General features: G+C 39.7%; 1 protein-coding gene across 1 annotated transcript in view; it reads left to right on the forward strand.

The window, feature by feature from the left end:
* The window catches only part of ZNF462 (zinc finger protein 462), a 157,709-nt gene extending 139,922 nt beyond the window's left edge, over positions 1-17,787 (forward strand). The window contains exons 11-13 of the mRNA XM_011966367.1: positions 9,555-9,687; positions 15,814-15,937; positions 17,094-17,787. Coding sequence (XP_011821757.1) covers positions 9,555-9,687; positions 15,814-15,937; positions 17,094-17,301 — 465 coding nt within the window. The 3' untranslated portion in view covers positions 17,302-17,787. The remainder of the gene's footprint in view (positions 1-9,554; positions 9,688-15,813; positions 15,938-17,093) is intronic.
* The last annotated feature ends 853 nt before the right edge of the window (positions 17,788-18,640 follow it).

Below are 18,640 nucleotides of genomic sequence, written 5' to 3' on the forward strand. Positions count from 1 at the left end.
CTTTGCTAGTTTAAGGAACATAAAATATATTATCTCTAACTTGTTCTGCTCATAAAATTGTCATGTTCAGTATATTAAATTTAGAAGGATAGTCTATTCAGGCAATACACATTCACTAATTGAATTTACTTTGAAATGTTTTTAATTTTTTATATAAATGGAGCCTCAGGCAGTTGAACTCTTTAAGAAACTCATATCTTACTTTTTGCCAGTTTGAGGGAAACAGCAAAACATTAAGCTCAGAAGGAATCATCAACATTTTAGTTATTCTAATAAAATTGCTCAGTTTTTTGGACTAGTGAAATCCACAGTGGCCAAAAAAGTCACATAGGACATTTGTTTCCAGAAAAGGAAATGAGAAATAAATGAAGAATCTTTCTCCAAAGATTCTTCCCAAATAAATCATAAGAAGAATTTTTCCCAAATTATAAAACACACCTTTGGCCACATTTTTTTTTGATTGCTTTTTATTTCTGAACTAAATGCTAGCAGCTTTAGCTTTATCAACTACAATGATTTCTGCAAGCTGAAGCCTTCTCTAGAAGACTATGCCATTTCATTTCTGCTTTCCCTCATGTAGTTCTGTTTCTTTATTTGTTAACCGTGGCTCTGCCTCTTCCGTGTGTTGTAGAAGACAGAGAAACCAGAATTAGATGAGCAAGAGGTGTGACCATTTTTCAGAGGGGTGTGTCCAGCAAAACCTTAAACAGTATTTCTCAAATAGGTGTTTGAAGATGTTCTTTACCTTACCTTTGAAACCATCCCCTAAACTCCCCAGTCAAAAGTCTTCGTCCCAGCTTCTAAGCTTCCATAGAACTTTTCTTCTCCTTTCTTAAGGCAGATTTATTTATCTCACCTTTCTTTCAAAATCTAACCTAGTGCCCAGCATACAGTAAAGCCTCAGGAGTTGTTTGTTAAATAAATGTTAAGTATCCTGTTCAAATAAGCAAAATGTGGCAGCATCCATTAGCATCTTTTCCCTCTGCATTTTGGGTCCAGGAGATTGACAGCTGCTCAACTGGCCAGCCACAAAGCTCTGAGCCTTTCTTAATGATGTCTTTCACCTAGCTTCCTTGAGTACTTGTGTCTGAATTTATGCTGAGTTTCTCCAAATAAGTGGTTTTGTCTGGACTTTTGCTCAGTTAGGTATGATGGTAATATGTTTTCTGATTGTGACACAGTGATTGCAAAAGAAAGTAGATATCTTCCTTGACTTCTGTGCTCTATATCCTTCTGGGTACTCTATCAGCCTTTGTTTTTAATATTCGTAGGCTTTTATTTTGAAAGAAATTCTGAAAGGATGCTACTGTTCTATCCCATCACATTTTGCAATATCACGTTATTGTTAATACTTTTTCTTTCTCCTTCCTGTGTTCAGCCAGTATAGCCATGGTAGTTTTGACATACTTTGTGAGTAATTTTGCATTTCGGCAGATGATTTGCATTATAATGGGAAAAGCTTGAACTGTGTCATCTGGAGATCTGAGTCCTAACTAATCCTGGCTTTATCACTTTCCTGTTTTGTGCTCTTCACCTACAAATATAGAAGGCAACACATTTACTACACAATGGTCATAAGGGATAAGTGATACATGTGAAAACTACGGGGGTATTTTTAGCACATAATCGATCTTTGGTAAGTATTGAAACAAAATCATTTAGAAAGTGTCCACTCATTTTCTCATTAACAAGCAACTTTATTTCATGGGATGCAAATCTTATGGCAATATTTTATTTTATTATTATACTTTAAGTTCTAGGGTACATGTGCACAACGTGCAGGTTTGTTACATATGTATACATGTGTCATGTTGGTGTGCTGCACCCATTAACTTGTCATTTACATTAGGTATATCTCCTAATGCTATCCCTCCCCGCTCCCCCCAACCCCACAACAGACTCTGGTGTGTGCTGTTCTCCATCCTGTGTCCAAATGTTCTCATTGTTCAATTCCCACCTATGAGTGAGAACATGCAGTGTTTGGTTTTCTGTCCTTGCAATAGTTTGCTCAGAATGATGGTTTCCAGCTTCATCCATGTCCCTACCAAGGACATGAACTCATCCTTTTTTATGACTGCATAGTATTCCATGGTATATATGTGCCACATTTTCTTAATCCAGTCTATCATTGATAGACATTTGGGTTGGTTCCAAGTCTTTGTTACTGTGAATAGTGCCACAATAAACATACGTGTGCGTGTGTCTTTATAGCAGCATGATTTATAATCCTTCGCGTATATACCCAGTAATGGGATGGCTGGGTCAAATGGTATTTCTAGTTCTAGATCCTTGAGGAATCACCACACTGTCTTCTACAATGGTTGAACTAGTTTACAGTCCCACCAACGGTGTAAAAGTGTTCCTATTTCTCCACATCCTCTCCAGCACATGTTGTTTCCTGGCTTTTTAATGATCACCATTCTAACTGGTGTGAGATGGTATCTCATTGTGGTTCTGATTTGCATTTCTCTGATGGCCAGTGATGATGAGCATTTTTTCATGTGTCTGTTGGCTGCATAAATGTCTTCTTTTGAGAAGTGTCTGTTCATATCCTTTGCCCACTTTTTGATGGAGTTGTTTGATTTTTTCTTGTAAATTTAAGTTCTTTGTAGATTCTGGATATTAGCCCTTTGTCAGGTGGGTAGATTGTAAAAATTTTCTCCCATTCTGTAGGTTGATCTTATGGCAATATTATGAAGTGTTTATACTTTATGATCTTTCATGGGTTTTCATGTTACTGGTAAATTCAGATAGCATTTATTGTGTGTCAAGTGGATGACTCTACACTGAGCCTATAAAGCTAAATAACAAATGGTTGCTACCCTGGAAGAGTTTATAAGCAACTAGGTGAGACAAGTTTAAACAGAGAAGCACAATTCAGCATGTTACTTGCTTGATAAGAGGTAGTTTTAAAATTGGAGAGGAGCACAGTGCACAACAAATACAGTTTCATGGCTCAGGTTCCATAGAACTTTAATACTGCCTGACTGGTTTGTTTGGCTGAATATCTTTTCTTTCTCCACCTCCCCCCCCCGTCCAGCTTTATTGAGGTATAATTGATAAATGAAATTGTATAGATGTAAGGTGTACAATGTGATGGTTTGATATATGTGAAGAAAAGGGGAACCCTTGTGCACTGTTGATAGGGAGGTAAATTGGGAGAGCCATTAGAGAAAACAGCATGAAAGCTCCTCAGAAAAGTAAAGATAGAAGTACCATATGATACAGTGATCCCACTTCTGGATATTTAACTAAAGGAAACAAAATCAGTGTCTCAAATAGCTGCTGCACTCCCATGTTCCCTGCAACAGCATTCACAATAGGATAGCCAAGACATGGAGGCAGCCTAACGATCCATTGATGGATGCATTCTTTAAAAAGTGATACATAAATACACAATAGCATATTATTCAGCCATGGGAAACAAAGACACGCAACCATTTGGGACAGTATGGACAAACTTTGAATATCCTTCCTTGAAGCTTTTACAAGAACTCTAATTGAGGTATTCTTATCTGAGAAAGCAAGATTTTTTTACCTGCACTTTTGACCATCTTGCTGTAAGAAATCGTAGAGACAATACTCTGCTGAATCTTTCTCCCACTGTTTTCTTTCCCTCATTCCCATTCTGATTTTTGAGGACAGGCAAAGAAGACCTGTCTGTTGAGTAGACCACTTGGTAAGTCAGGGGTTGGGAAACTATGGTGCAAGGACCGAATCTGGCCCACCTCCTTTTTCATATGGTCCACTCTCTAAGGATGGTCTTGATATGTTTTAATGATTGAAAAAGTATCAAAAAAACTGTAATGTGAAATAGGAAATTCAGATTTCATTTTCCCTAAACAAAGCTTTATTGGAAGACAGCCATGCTCATCCATTGACTTACTGTTTATGGTTGCTTCTGAGCTACAACAGCAGTTGAATAGTTGTAACAAAGACTATAGGGTCCAGAAAGCCTAAAATATTTACTTATCTGGCCCTTTACACAAAAAGTGTACCAGCCTGTGTTATAAGTCATTCAAAATCTTCGCAGCACTGTGCATTCTTTTTAACATCCACATGCAATATTAGGTAATATGAGCATCCTGGCTGGGTGCCTCTGTTTGAAGGTACAAATGTTAAGTAAGAGGGGCAGCCTTACAGTTGAAAACTCTGGAAACATTAAGTGGACTTTCTCAATCACAATCTCTCCTATTTGATGCCTGCAATGTAATCTGAAGATAAGGGTTCCAATTCCATTCTGTCACTAGCAAGCACATTTATATCAGTCTTCTATCAGACTGGGTTTGCTACCCTAGTACAATATGAAAATGCATAGTCAACTTGATAATATTTGTAAGTCACATATAATTATTATCACCTTCGAATATGCCAGAAGTATGGAAATACATGCTAAGACCAGATCTAAACCATTTTGCTGAATAGTTAAAAGTCAACAAATAGACAAAGCTTGAACTTTAAGTTTGAGTGTGGAAGTGGTTTTGCAGTGTCCTCACTTCAGTGTTAAAGGATAAAACATTTGACACCTCATCTCACTTTTATTTTTATTTATTTATTTTATTATCATTATTTTTTTGAGACGGAGTCTTCCTCTGTCACCCAGGCTGGAGTGCAGTGGCATGATCTTCGCTCTTGGCAACCTCCACTTCCCAGGTTCAAGCAATTCTCCTGCCTCAGCCTCCCAAGTAGCTGGGATTACAGGCACCTGCCACCACGCCTGGCTAATTTTTGTATTTTTAGTAGAGACGGGGTTTCACCATGTTGGCCAGGCTGGTCTCAAACTCCTGACCTCAAGTGATCCATTCACCTCAGCCTCCCAAAGTGCTGGGATTACAGGTGTAAGCCACCACACCCAGCCCTCATCTCACATTCTCATTAGATGGATGACTTCACCAAACTCTGGGTTAGTGGCCTTCACAGGGCACCTTGAGTGAGTGGGCATTCACAAATAGCTTTCACAGGAATAAAGATCTGCATATGGGTTTCTAGTCTGAATTATTATGTGTCTGAACAATCCACCCTTGAAGAACATGCGGCCTCTTTCACCTGCAGAAGGAGCCTACAAGGAGCCGGGTTCTAAATCTCAAACTCTTAAGCTTGCTCTTTCTCCCTTTGTTGTGGGCCTTTGGGGAAATGGTAATAAACTGCTTCTCATCTTTAGAGGGGAAAAGTGTGTTTCTCTCAATATGTCGTCTGCATCATCAAGGAGTTATTCAAATACACACCAATCTCCGGGCCCAGAAAGTGGTGTAATCAGTTCAAAATACATGGGAACTTTTATAAAGTCTATACCCTTTGACTTTGACCCTGTAATTTCACATCTGGAAATTTAGCCTATAAAATTAAAACTAAGCATGAAAGAAAGGCTTAAATACAATAAGGTTCATTGTTTTTTGTAACAAACATTTTTAATAATGAAAAGCCAGAAATGATCCACTGTAAATTCATGCGGGAATGCATAGTCAAGTAAACGGTCATATATCCACTTGATGAAATGCTATGTAGTGATTAAAATTATATTTATTCAGAGAATGATGTGTACACTATGCCAGGCATGAAAAAGTTGGATATACACTTGTTTGTTTTAAATGATAACAGTAATGTAAATAAGCTACGGATAGAGAACAGGAATACAGAAATACAATAATTCATTAACAGTTATTATGTATAGGGAGTTGAACTTTAAATGAGTTTTTCTGTATTTTCATAAATTTTTTGTGAATATTTATATAAAAAAAACGATTTGAAATGAAAATGAAGATATCCAGTAGCCAGGAGGCGAGAATAACACCCTTTCTTAATCTAGACACTGTACTGGCCAGTGGGGATTCAGCTGTAAGTAAGACTCACAGCAAGTCTGTTCTCATAGTTTGTATTTGGACTGGGGAGGGGCAGGCCATAAACAATTCATTACTAATGGGGTATGCTCTTGAAGTGGGGGTGCAGAGTGCTGTGAACACATGGAGCAAGGATATTGAACACAGGAGGAGTTTAGAGAAGGTCTCCCAGAAGAAGTGACAGAAGCGGGGCTAGGAGATTAAGGACTCAACACGTGAAGCCGGCAGGCATGAGCAAGTTTCAGACAGGTGAGATGGTGGAGGCACAGACTCCTCAAGGGCATGACATATTCCAGGACCTCCATAAGTTCAGGGTGGTGGGAGCAAGGGGGAGCCTGGAGAAGATGGGCCAGAATAACATGAGAGTCCGCCATGTAAATGACAGTAAGAAATTTGTATTTCATCCTCAGGGCAAGCAGAGACTGACATGAAGAGATTTAAATTTTTTTAAAAATTGCTTTGACCACACTAAAGAATCAGGTACAAGAAGGGACAAGAGTAGGTGCTGGGAGACGAACACGGGAGGGGAAGGGGCTTGCAGTAATCCAGGTAAACAATGATAATGGGCTCAGGAATGCAGAAAAGAGTCTTCCTTTTGTGTTAGGATTAATATTTAGATGGATGGCTTGGGGATTTCAAATACCGTCATAACCCAAAACAATAAAGAGTTTTTATTTTAAAATATTCTAATTACATAGCAAAAATTTTGGTTCTCATTTTTAAATCTTTTAATTGCCTAGCAAAGATTTTAGAAATCTTCAGGACCAAATAAATCCTGGGTTAGCCTGGGATGAACATCATACTGTGAAAATGTCATGTACTATTTTAAAATCATGCAGAATTTAAAATGTTAACAGTTTTCCAGTGAAGGGATGATGGTGCTGGGAAAATGGACAAATACAGTCTTCAAAAAAACCCAGAATGAGGGGGGGAAAAATAACATTTGGTTTGGTGACAGATCTCCTTCTGTCACCAAGAGTTCCAAAAGAAGCAGGGGTTCCAGTGTGGACCCCAGAGGCTGGCACACAGCAAGCCAGCCCTCCAGGAATCCTTGATCAATGAATGAATGAATGAATGAATGAATGAATGAATGAATGAATACAACTGGATTAAAGCAGATGTTTGAGGATTCTTCTTTGGTCTCCTTGGTTTCATTATTTTTGTTTCCTGGTGACAGCCCACCCCTTATGTCCTTTACACGTATTTATAGTTTCCCTGATTACTAACGGTGAGAAGTGCAGGAGAAAGTGGCTCAGGAAAGGCTGCCTTTTATGTACTAGTCACTTAAAAATACTTTTCTTCAAATGTATTTAAAAATTAGGCAAATTGGAACCTTGCCCACTTTTCCTGAAAAACCAGCAAGCCAGAAAACTTTTTATTCAAATATTTATCATAAATGCTGTTTGGCTAAAATGTAGACTTTGTGGCTAAACATAACTTCGTAAATATGCATTTACAATGCTTGTTGTGAGCATTCCCAAGAGCCAAAACTAGAAAAGCCTCACATTCCCAGAAAAGGGAAAGGAAATTACATGTTGGAGGTCTGTTGTGTTTCAGGCACTACGCTGACCTCCTTTTACAAATAAATATATCAAGTACATATACTGAGTGATTTATCCAGAATCTGGTGGTTAATGGCAAATCCTAAACTTGAACTCAGGTCTGTCTGAATTCAAAGCACATGTTCTTGTGCTATCCCTTTTTACTTTTATGTCATAAAAGGAAATCAATGAAAATGTTAAAGCCCTAGTTAGTAAGGTGCTACAAGCAGAACTCCTTTGGAAACCGTTACTGTGGACTTAGAGGGGAAGAAAGAGAAATCAGGATTCGGAATTGACCTCTTTCTCTTCCTCTTGCCTTAGTCCCTTAATTTTTAGAACTTGTTTAATTGAGAAAAACAAGAAGTTGGCTTCCCTGCTTGTTTAGCTTTGGGATTGTTGTCTGCGTCTTGTCCACCCCCACGTTGAGTTGTTTTCAAAGTTAACTAATTTCATGGATTTCATTGTTACAGATAGATCAGTGTATTGTTTCTCCTGTTTTAAAAGAGGTTTTTCCCTGAGTTCTCCCCCTTCTGAATGCTACCTATCTCTTTCTCTCTCTCTTTTTTTTTTTTTTTTTTTTGAGACGGAGTCTTGCTCTGTCTCCCAGACTGGAGTGCAGTGGCGCAATCTCAGCTCACTGCAAGCTCTGCCTCCCGGGTTCACGCCATTCTCCTGCCTCAGCCTCCTGAGTAGCTGGGACTACAGGCACCCGCCACCGCACCTGGCTAATTTTTTGTATTTTTAGCAGAGACGGGGTTTCACCGTGGTCTCCATCTCCTGACCTTGTGATCCGCCCGCCTTGGCCTCCCAAAGTGCTGGGATTACAGGCGTGAGCCACCGCGCCCGGCGGCTACCTATCTCTTACAGGATGTTGTTGGGACAGTATTCAGCCTCAGTATCTAAGGCCTGGTACTCTGAGGCTCTTTACATTTGTCACAGTCGATGATGATGTTCCCATCTGCCAGGCACATGGAATCGGTGGCGTTCAGCAAATCTTTGTTCCAGTCTGGTCCCAGAGACTATTTTGGAATTGTCTTGTAAATTATCTCTTTCCTCTCCTGTGCCTTCATCACACTCTGTCTCTACTGTGGCAGCTAGGGAAGTCTGCCTTGGAATCTGATTAATGATGTCTGTCTTCCCTCTTCAACTCAACTGTGAGCCTCTGGAGGCCAGAACCAGATCTCATTCATCTTGTGTGTACCCTCCCCATGCCTCCAACAAGGGGAGCATAACACCTTACATAGACACGTAGCCCAGGGCAGTTTTTTGACTTTAACCCTGCACCAGCTTGTCATTCCTGATCATTCTATGCATGCAACTGGAGAGGTTCTGAAAATCAATTCATGATGAAGGTAAATTTTGTGCTGCTATTGATCTGAGAACCCAAAATGGAAAATCATTAAAGACTTTTCTTAGTATAGATTTTTGTTTCCCTCCAATGATATTTTGAAGAAAGCTTGGATTTCCACATTATTCTGACCACATTTTACATAAATAAAAACCAGCCATAGTTAACACTTTAAAAGGGCTTTTAGGGGTTAGTCATCTAGGTTTTTCTCAGATAATCCCGGCCTTGATATATAGGCTGTGGTCAGCTTCAAAAACAGTAGTAATGCTTGACATAATAATAATTATCTTCCATTTAAACTAGAGTTCAGGATCAGATGGCTGTCATCTGGCCTAGGCTGTGACACCCCGCAACACCCTGGTTGATGGGATGATGGCAAAGAAGCTTGTATTGTGTCTCATTGCTAGTGGTCAGCATGCTTGCAGAATTTCTTCACCTGCAGAAGTATTTGAAACATGGGTTGTTAGGAGAGTTACACCTTTGAATTCAACTAAAATAAAAAGTGTGTTTTGGATATTTACTCTATACTCTAGGCTTCATTTTACTTTTGGTCTCCTGCATACTACAGCTCATGTTTCTTCACAAGTTTGGTAATGAAGGGCCAGTGTGCAAAAGTTCCGGTGAAAATGATGGAATGCGGGAGCAAAGGGCAGCTCCATCTCCAAAAGAGTCAAAACAAAGTCAAAGAACTCTGAGGCCCTGGAGTTGTTTGGTCCTGGTTGCGAAACCACAGTCACAGTAAAATGATGTCGGAAAGATCTCTCCATCAGGAAGAATCCTATTTGGTCTGCGGCTTATTATTCCATCATTTGTTTGGGCCTTTTTCAGGTAAGCCGTAACTTTGAGCTGGTTGGACGGGTTAACTTGGATCAGCTGGAACAGATGAAGGAGAAAATGGAGAGCTCCAGCAGTGATGATGAGGACAAGGAAGACGAAATGAACAGCAAGACTGAAGACAGAGGTTAGTCTCATCCTGCCCTCCCAATCCCAGATGGCATCTGTCATGTCCGTAGTGAGACAGAAGGGAGGCAGGAGATTGTTGTGGGAGTAACAGAAGGAATGATCCTTCTTAGTTAAGTAGCAGAACAGACTGACTTAGGAAACACATCAAGAGCTGTGTCTTTGTAAACTATTACTAGCTATAGAAACGCCAAGGAAAACAGACATTTTCTCCCTAATTATAGATATATGTTTGTTGAAAAAATAGATGGCAGTGATTTGTTTTTAATAAGGAAAACTGATATCTAGGGAATCTTCAGAATAAGGACAAGCAGACAGCAAGATGGATGACACTGTAGAGCTCTAGAGGAATGAGAATGAACTTCCAGTTGAATGCTTTTTTAAAATTACTGCTGCTGGGGCACACACTGCTGGAACTGTAGGGGAGGGTGCAAAGAACTTGAGCCCCTACCCCCTGATGTCCGTCTGCATGACCCTTTTCTTAACCCCCTTTGTGCTCTGACTTGCTTTGTAAAGAGAGGGAAAGAGAGACCACCTCTCTCATTCAACTATGTATTTACAGAATACACTGGGGAAGGTTTTGTGGGACTTTGGTACTATTTTTCTAACTTCCTGTGAGTCTATAATTATTTCAGAATGAAAAAGTTTTCAAAAGTATATTTAGTTGTGGATATACATTTATGTGATTCAGCGTTGGTTTTCTATATTGTTCAACATAGAATATTGTGGAAAACCCCAGACTATATATACAAGAATATAGGTTGAGATATGTTACTTTAGTTATTGCAGATTTATCAAAAGCACGTGGATAACATAAACATCAGAAATCAACATTGCAGATATCGACCCAGAGATGAGAATAGTTGCCGTTACTGAGCATCATTATGTGCTAGCCTCAGTGCTGGTGGTTTTTATATAACATTTTTCTTTAATCTCATGACTAAGAGAACTGTGCATTTAGCCTGCCGAATTTGGTTTCCAGTTCTGCTACTTACTATCTAGATGGCTTCGGGTAAATTATTTTATCTCCTCGTACATTCGTCATCTGTAAAATAATAACAGTCATAATAATGAGAATAATATCATCTCCCTCCTAAGATTGTTGTAAAGATTTTTTTTTGAACTTTAAAACTTCAGATTTCAGACTTTTTAAATTTATTTTGAAATTATTTTTAATTGATAAAAACTGTATATATTTATGATGTATAACATGTTTCAAAATACATACACATTGTGGAAAATTATATCAAGCTAATTAACGTATGCATTACCTCACATACTTGTCATTTTTATGGTGAGAACACTTAAAATCTACTCTCTTAGCAATTGTCAGGTATACAATATGTTGTTATTAACTGTAGTCACTGTGTTGTACAATAGATCTCTTGAACTTATTCTTCCTATCTGACTGAAATTTTGTATCCTTTGAACAACATCTCCCCAAATCCCCAAGCCCCTGGTAACCACCATTCTACTATCTGCTTATATGAGTTTGACTTTTCTAGATTCCCCATATAAGTGAGATCATGCAGTATTTGTGTCTGCCTCTCTGTGCCTGGCTCGTTTCACTTAACGTAATGTTCTACAAGTTTATCTCTGTTGTCACAGATGACAGGATTTCATATTTTTTAATGGTGAATAGTATTTCATGTGTGTATATACCACATTTTCTTTATCCATTCATTTTTTGATGGACACCTAGCTTGATTACTTATCTTGGTTATTATGAATAACCCTGCAGTGGACGTGAGAGTGCAGATATGTCTTCAATATCCTGCTTTCATTTCCTTTGGATATACCTAGAATTGGGATTGCTAGATCAATGTGGTAGTTCTACTTTTAATTGGTTGAGGAACCTCCATGCTGTTTCCATAATGGCTGCACTAATTTGCAGTCCCACCAACGCTGAGGTGCACAGGAGTTCCCTTATCTCCACATTCTCTCTAGCATGTTATCTTTATTCTTTTTGATAATAACAGGTGTGAAGTGATAGCTCATTGTGGTTTAATTTGCATTTCCCTGATGATTAGTGATGTTGAACATTTTTTCATATGCCTGGTGGCCATTTGTATGTCTTCTTTTGAGAAATGTCTACTCAGATCCTTTGCCATTTTTTAATCAGGTTATTTTCTATTGAGTTGCTTGATTTTCTAATATAGCATGGGTGCTAATCTCTTATCAGATGTATGGTTTGCATATATTATCACTCATTCCATAGGTTGTCTATTACTATGTTGATTGTTTCCTTGGCTGTGCAGAAGCTGTTTAGTTTGATGTAATTCTGTTTATCTGTTTTTGCTTTTGTTGCCCATGCTTTTGAGGTCATATCCAAAAAATCATTGCCCAGACCAATGTCATGGAGCTTTTCCCCTTTGTTTTTGTCTAGTAGTTTTATAGTTTTAGGTCTTATATTCAAGTTTTTAATTCATCTGGAGGTGATTTTTGTATCTGGTGTGAGATAAGGGTCTAATTTCATTCTTCTGCATGTGGATATCCACCTGTTCCAATACCATTTATTGAAGAGACTGCCCTTTCCCCATTATGTGTTCTTGGCACCTTTGTTGAAAACTGATGGACCATGAATGTGTGGATTTATTTCTGGGCTCTCTATTCTATTCTGTTGGTCTGTGTATCTGTTTTTATGCCAGTACCATGCTGTTTTGATTACTATAGTTTTGTAGTCAATTTTGAAGTCAGGTAAGGTGGTGCCTCCAACTTTGTTCTGTTTGCTTAAGATTGTTTTGGCTATCCAGGGTGTGGTTCTATGGGTTGTTGTAAAGATCAAATGAGATAACACACAAGACCTTCGCCCAGTTCCTAGAATATAGCAGTTACCTAATAAAATGATAAGCCTGCAATGTAGGTGTTATTTTTGTGATTTCACAAATGGAAAAATTAGGACCCAGGAAATTTAAGAGCATGTTCAAAGTAAAAAACAAAACGAACAAACAACAACAAAAAAACATAAACCCTGGAGATGAAATTCAATTCAAATTTACATCTTTTAGCTCCAAAAGCAAGCCCTCTTCTAACCCTGCACATCACTTTCCCAATGCCTCGAGTAGTGTAATCTTCATTGAAGGGGACCTGGCCCTGAAATCTCTGGATTCCGTGGCCTTTGGGACCTTGCTCTAAGGAGCCGTTTTGCAGAATTTCTTTGTGTTTTCTGCTTGTTCTGTCTGCAAACATTAAGGAAGCCTATTGGTGGGCTACTTCGCTCCAAGGTGTTCCCTGTTCCTTTTCCTGACTTGCACTCACCCTCCTACCATGATGCCAGGGCTGAAGACTATGGGTTTGCAGAGGGGGGCCTCCAGTTTGGCTCTTGAACCCCTGATCAAGACAGTCAGCAGGAAATGACAGCCAAGATACGCTACCCTTTCAAAAACCCTGTGCCTACAGTTAACCTGAAAAAGACATGGACAAATAAAACATCCTTACCATATAGGTTGATTGTTCTCATAAAGTTATTACTTTTATCAGTAGGGGCTGTATTAGTCCATTTCTTACAAGGAAAATGGTTGTGATCGGAGAAGCATGGCTTTTTTTTTCTTCTTCTTTTTCAAACCATTTCATGAGTAGTTTCTTCACAATGATTTCTTAACATCCCTGCACTATTACTGGACTTTTCTGGGAGAGGATACTTTTGACAGCAAGACTCCTTTTTCTTCATAATGCTCTATGGCCTTGCCTTTTCTCCTCTGGAAACAAATTATTTCTCATTGGATATTATCGTGGCTTTTTAATCTCTAAAACTGAGCATGTGTGATTTCAAAGGTTATAAGCATTATAAAGACAAAATACCTTCTAGGCTTCTGCTCCCCTGTGACTCCTTATACAAAAAGAAAAGGAGAGAAAGAAAACTCAAATTTAGAAGATGGTGGTTGGGATGTGTGTGGGACACGAGGCAGACCTCCTCATTTTACCCTACTTGGCAGCCCCCTTTTACTTGGCACTGTGGCATTACACAGGAGTGGGTTGGCTGGAAAGAACTTCAGGGTCTCCGCTTCTCACTGGGAAAAGTATAGTATCCACATTCATGAGCTTTACTACATGGGGAAAAAAAAAAAAGCCCTCAGGGTGGAGAAGCACGTATTCCTCTCAGAGGGTGGGGGATTTACATGAGTAACTTCCAGTCATGTTAATGGGAATTACAAGCCTAAACCTTCCCTTCCCCCTCACCGATCCTTGAAAGAGCAGCCTCCTTTGTCCCAACTCCTTTGAATAGACCGAGAATCAACTTTCCACCATCTAGGTATATTCTTGGCAAGAAGAAATGCACACAATAGCCTCCGGTGTTTCTGCCAGGCATCCCAGCTTCTAGGAGCAGAGGGCCGGAGGTGGCTTGCGCGCAGCTCTCGGGCTGGTGGAGAGCTCTTGGAAGAGTGGCCAGTGCCCAGTGGCCTCCTCCTCTGAGGATGGAACTTATTATGTGCCATTGGAAAGGACAGATGACTGGTTTCCTGTTTACAGATTAAGGGTAAAGGAGCAAGTGTACCAGGAACATGATTCCTCTTATTGGCAATTTAGACTTTTATCAGACACCCTCAGTTTAGGGGATTCACAGCCTCACAGGCATCCCACTCCCTACCTCCTTTCTAAACGCAAGCGCTGGACTGAATATGGACACACTGCAGGTCCTGCCTAGGAAGCTCAGGGGAGATTTGAAACAGAAGAATCCAGGCATGAAGAAATCAAAATTAACCCCAGCAGAATCCTCCCCACCCCCCTCTCATTATGCAGTTGGGGAGGAGTCAGGAAGGCATTCTGTTGATTTCTTGCCCAAGATAATCCCTGCTAAGGAATTAATGCGCAGAGCAGATGGTGCTGTCTCATTTCCAATGAAAAGAATCAAGGAAGATAGTCTGTGCAATTATTTTTAATGGCTTGTGTGGTGATCTTCTTAATTTGTGAGAAAATGTTTCATCTTTTGTTAAAACTGGCCCCAGTCACATAGCTGTTTGTGCTGAAGATTAAGGCATCACAGAGCCCCCCATCCTGTTAACATCGTCCTGAGAATCTTACTAGATGGGGCATTTCAACCAGGAGGCATCTTCCTGTAATGTCTTGTATGTGTGGACCAGAATGATCAGAGTGTAAAGATGATCAACACTTCCCTATGCGATGCCCTCGCTTTGCAACACGGCTGCAGAACTGGCAAGGTCCTGCCGTTTATTACCTACATGAAGACTTGGCCCTCTGGTATAATGAAACACATATGGGCTAGGAACTCAGGCTAACACAATGGCCATATAAGCTCTTATCTTTGAGTTTGCCGGGAGACGTGGCCTGAAAACAGTTAAACAGCCAATCCACATTTATCAGACTTCTACCATGTGCCTAGTACCATGGAGGAAACAAAACAACTAAGTCAATATTTGATGTTTACAACAGACCGTCCAGAAATGTCTGCATATCCCCGTATTCATAAATACCACCAATTGAGGGGTAGGTGCCGGGCAGCTAGCCAGGACCTCTCAATAGCTGGGCACATGTGTTCACATACTGGTTCCCACTCATCCAGATTCATGTTCATGGTAGAGTCTTCGCTTGCAGATCTCATTCAGTGCACATAACCGCCCTGTAAGGTATTGATTATAATACCTATGATGGATGACCACAAGTCATGAGCCTTCAGCCTTACTTGGAACAAGTAGAAACCCTGAGGTCCACAACACATAACCTGGTCCAGGGCTTTTGGTAGCGTATGTTCTTTTCAGTGAACAAAGATAAACCTGTGTCAAAAAGGAAATGAATAGATGCTAACCTGTGAGGCACTGATATAAATCATCACACAAAGGGGAGAATAAATTGGAAAAAATAATGCTCAGATTCCTTTGGAATGGGCAAGGGGCTCTTCAGTCAAGAAAGACCCAGATTATGTGATAGAAGCCTTGGGGAGGTGAGGAGAAATGAGGTGTTGGGGCCCAAGAACCAGAAACAGTTCTTGCATGCTATTCAAGAAATGCCCTAAGGGGGAAACCTAAGAAAAAGTAAGGAATCTGGAAATTGCTTTCACCGCATGGCTTTATCAGTGAAGGTAGGAGAGAAGATATCCTAATGAATGCTGACTTACCTATTCTGCTGATTCCCACAGCACACAGGTAGCACTTCTGCTTTCTCTTTGCAGAGCTGATGAGATTTTCTGACCACGGAGCTGCTATTAACACTGAGAAGCGTTTTCCATGTGAATTTTGTGGACGGGCGTTTTCACAGGGCTCTGAGTGGGAAAGACATGTGCTGAGACACGGCATGTAAGTCGGGCCATCTCAAGGATGCCTTTGTCCAAAGCAAGAGGTAGGGAGGGAGGGAGGGGCTCTCGTTTTAGTTCCCCTGACAGTATGTACACCCCTCTGTGTCACATTTCTGGTCCATGGGAGGAGAGGCAATGGTGAGGAACCAAGTTTCTCCTTTTCTGTTGTTTTTTAAAATGGTCACTCAGCCACAAGTCAAATAAGGAAAAAAATCATCTTTATGAACGACCAGTCCCACTCAAGCCCATGTGCAGAAGTATAGTGTTTTCTCCAGCCAATGTCCCTTTAGTTTTCAGTAGCATGACATTCTATAATAGAATGTGAATCGAGGTCAAAAGATATGGCTTCTGTTCCTGCCTCTGTGACTGACCATTCCCTGAGTGGCCCTGAACATTCCCATGTACTGCCTCGGGGACAGAGCCAGCTTCTGCCTGCCTCCCAGGTAGGTGAGAGCATACTTGTAAAATACTTATGAGATCCCTGAACATAGAATCAGCCCCTCAACAAGGCACCGTTAGTCCACCAGACACAGAGAGAACCAAGGATGTGGTCTTTTCAGGAGGAAACGTGGCTTGTGTGGTGATATGAAGCCTGAAGCTTGATCCCTGAAGCCTCAAGGGTCTAGACCTCAGAGAATATAACCACGCTTCCCAAGACATGGGTTCCATCTTCAGGTTTTTGCTTTTAGTTTGTTTTCATGATTTGTTTCAGGACCTGACAAACAAATCTTTAGTACCTGAGTTACTCTTTTAGACTTAATAAATAGAACCAAATCTCCAAGCTTCTGGGTTCGGCTGATGACTTTGAGCATAAGACAATTCCTGCTATTACCACTGATGATCCAGTAGAAGAAGTGACATAAAATGATTATGCTTACCTAGAAACAAAACATGGTATAATCAATGTATAGTATAATAATGGATACTTCTGTAAGTTCAAATCTTTAAGATACAGAAATATATGACTTAAGCAAAACATAGCAGGGATGAATCACTTGGTATTTTGTCATACACCCATGGCATTTGTTCCAAGGAAACCCCAAGGCTTTTATAGGATCAGGAAAATAAGGACACTTGAGGGTTTTTATTATTTATTTGTTTAATAAGAAAAATATATATACTATACTCATCTGTCTCTTCGATACATGTTTTTTCAGGGCATTGAATGACACCAAGCAGGTGAGCAGAGAAGAAATCCACCCAAAAGAGATCATGGAGAACAGTGTTAAAATGCCCTCCATAGAGGAAAAGGAAGATGACGAGGCCATTGGGATAGACTTTTCCCTAAAGAATGAAACAGTAGCCATCTGTGTAGTAACTGCCGACAAATCTCTCCTGGAGAATGCAGAGGCCAAAAAAGAATAAGCGTTTGGTGAAATCCTTAATCAAACCTTACTTGAACAGTGATGAAAAAGTGGGAGGGCTGGCTTGGGCTGAGAAGGGAGGGACAGAAAAGAGAAGACAGAACAAAGCTGCTTTTTAGGACTGAACAATCTATTTTCAAAGCACTGGTACCTGTGTGAGTGAGTATGTAAATTAAAGTTATTTAAATGGTTGGAATATGTGGCTCCTTTTCCATCACTACATCTTTTCTTCCGGATCTTCATCATGGAAGTTTCATTTGTTGCGGAATATGGAAGCACCTCCCAAGGGTACGGTGCACCCTGTGGTGGTCTTGGACAGTATATGGAAACAGAAGCTCCGTGACAGTAGAAGACTTCTCATTGGGGAGCAACTTTTTGACGCACAACTTTTGGTGCGTTTTTCTAGTTTTAATACCTTAAGCTTTTTCAAGACCTAACTGCAGCCGCTTTGGGAAAAAAACAAAAAACAGAAAACAAAAAAAAAAAACTGCTTTGCATAAAACAGTCACCTGTTTCCTAGTACCTCAAACTTAACCAAGGGAACTCTCTGCATTTGTCAGTACTACCTGTCGTCGTTGTGGTTAAATGTAGAGAGAACTGCTGGGCAAGATGGTGAATGGAGAAAAAAAAAAGAGTTTTAAAGAAAGGAACACAAATTGTGCTTAAAATCCCCATGTGGGTTTTATTTCTTAAAATACTGTGATTTTTTTAATTATTTTAGTAAAAAACAAAACAAAAAAAAGAAACAGACTTTAATTATTAGATAACTGTTTGTGAATTGTCATCCTTTATTCCAGGTAAGCTGTTTATTAGTGTTCAACTATAATTTAGAATTTGGTAGATTCATGTGAGCTAATTTTAAGGTGATTGTGGAGTTTTGTTTGCCACATGTTTATTTTCTATCAATTTGAGTGTTACAAACACAGCACAATTCAGTTTTTCATATGAATTGTTTTTCGTGTGTGTGTTGTTATTGTTGTTTTAATTTCGGGGCAAGGGAGATTTAGTTTTTTGTGAATAGGAATGTTTTTATTTTAAACATGGAAATAACAAAGAAGTTAACTTTCTTTTTTTTTTTTTTTTTTTAATTTAACTAAAGAACCAAACTTTCGGCACAGCTATGCAGCTTGTGGGCCAGACGAGGAGGTCCTCCTCACCCTTTTGTTGCCTGTCAAATTCACGCATTATCCGTCTCACACAAATAATTTCTGTTAGGATTGGCTGGCTTTTGTGTGTGATTTTAAAATCTGTGTTTTGTTTCTGCTGGCATTGTGTTTTGCGGGGGGTTTTCATTTATTTAGGGGACGAGGGGATGTACTAGAATCCCATCCCTTTGGTGA

The sequence above is a fragment of the Mandrillus leucophaeus genome, unplaced genomic scaffold (genome assembly GCF_000951045.1).
Source record: "Mandrillus leucophaeus isolate KB7577 unplaced genomic scaffold, Mleu.le_1.0 Scaffold76, whole genome shotgun sequence".
In the NCBI taxonomy this organism is placed as follows: domain Eukaryota; kingdom Metazoa; phylum Chordata; class Mammalia; order Primates; family Cercopithecidae; genus Mandrillus; species Mandrillus leucophaeus.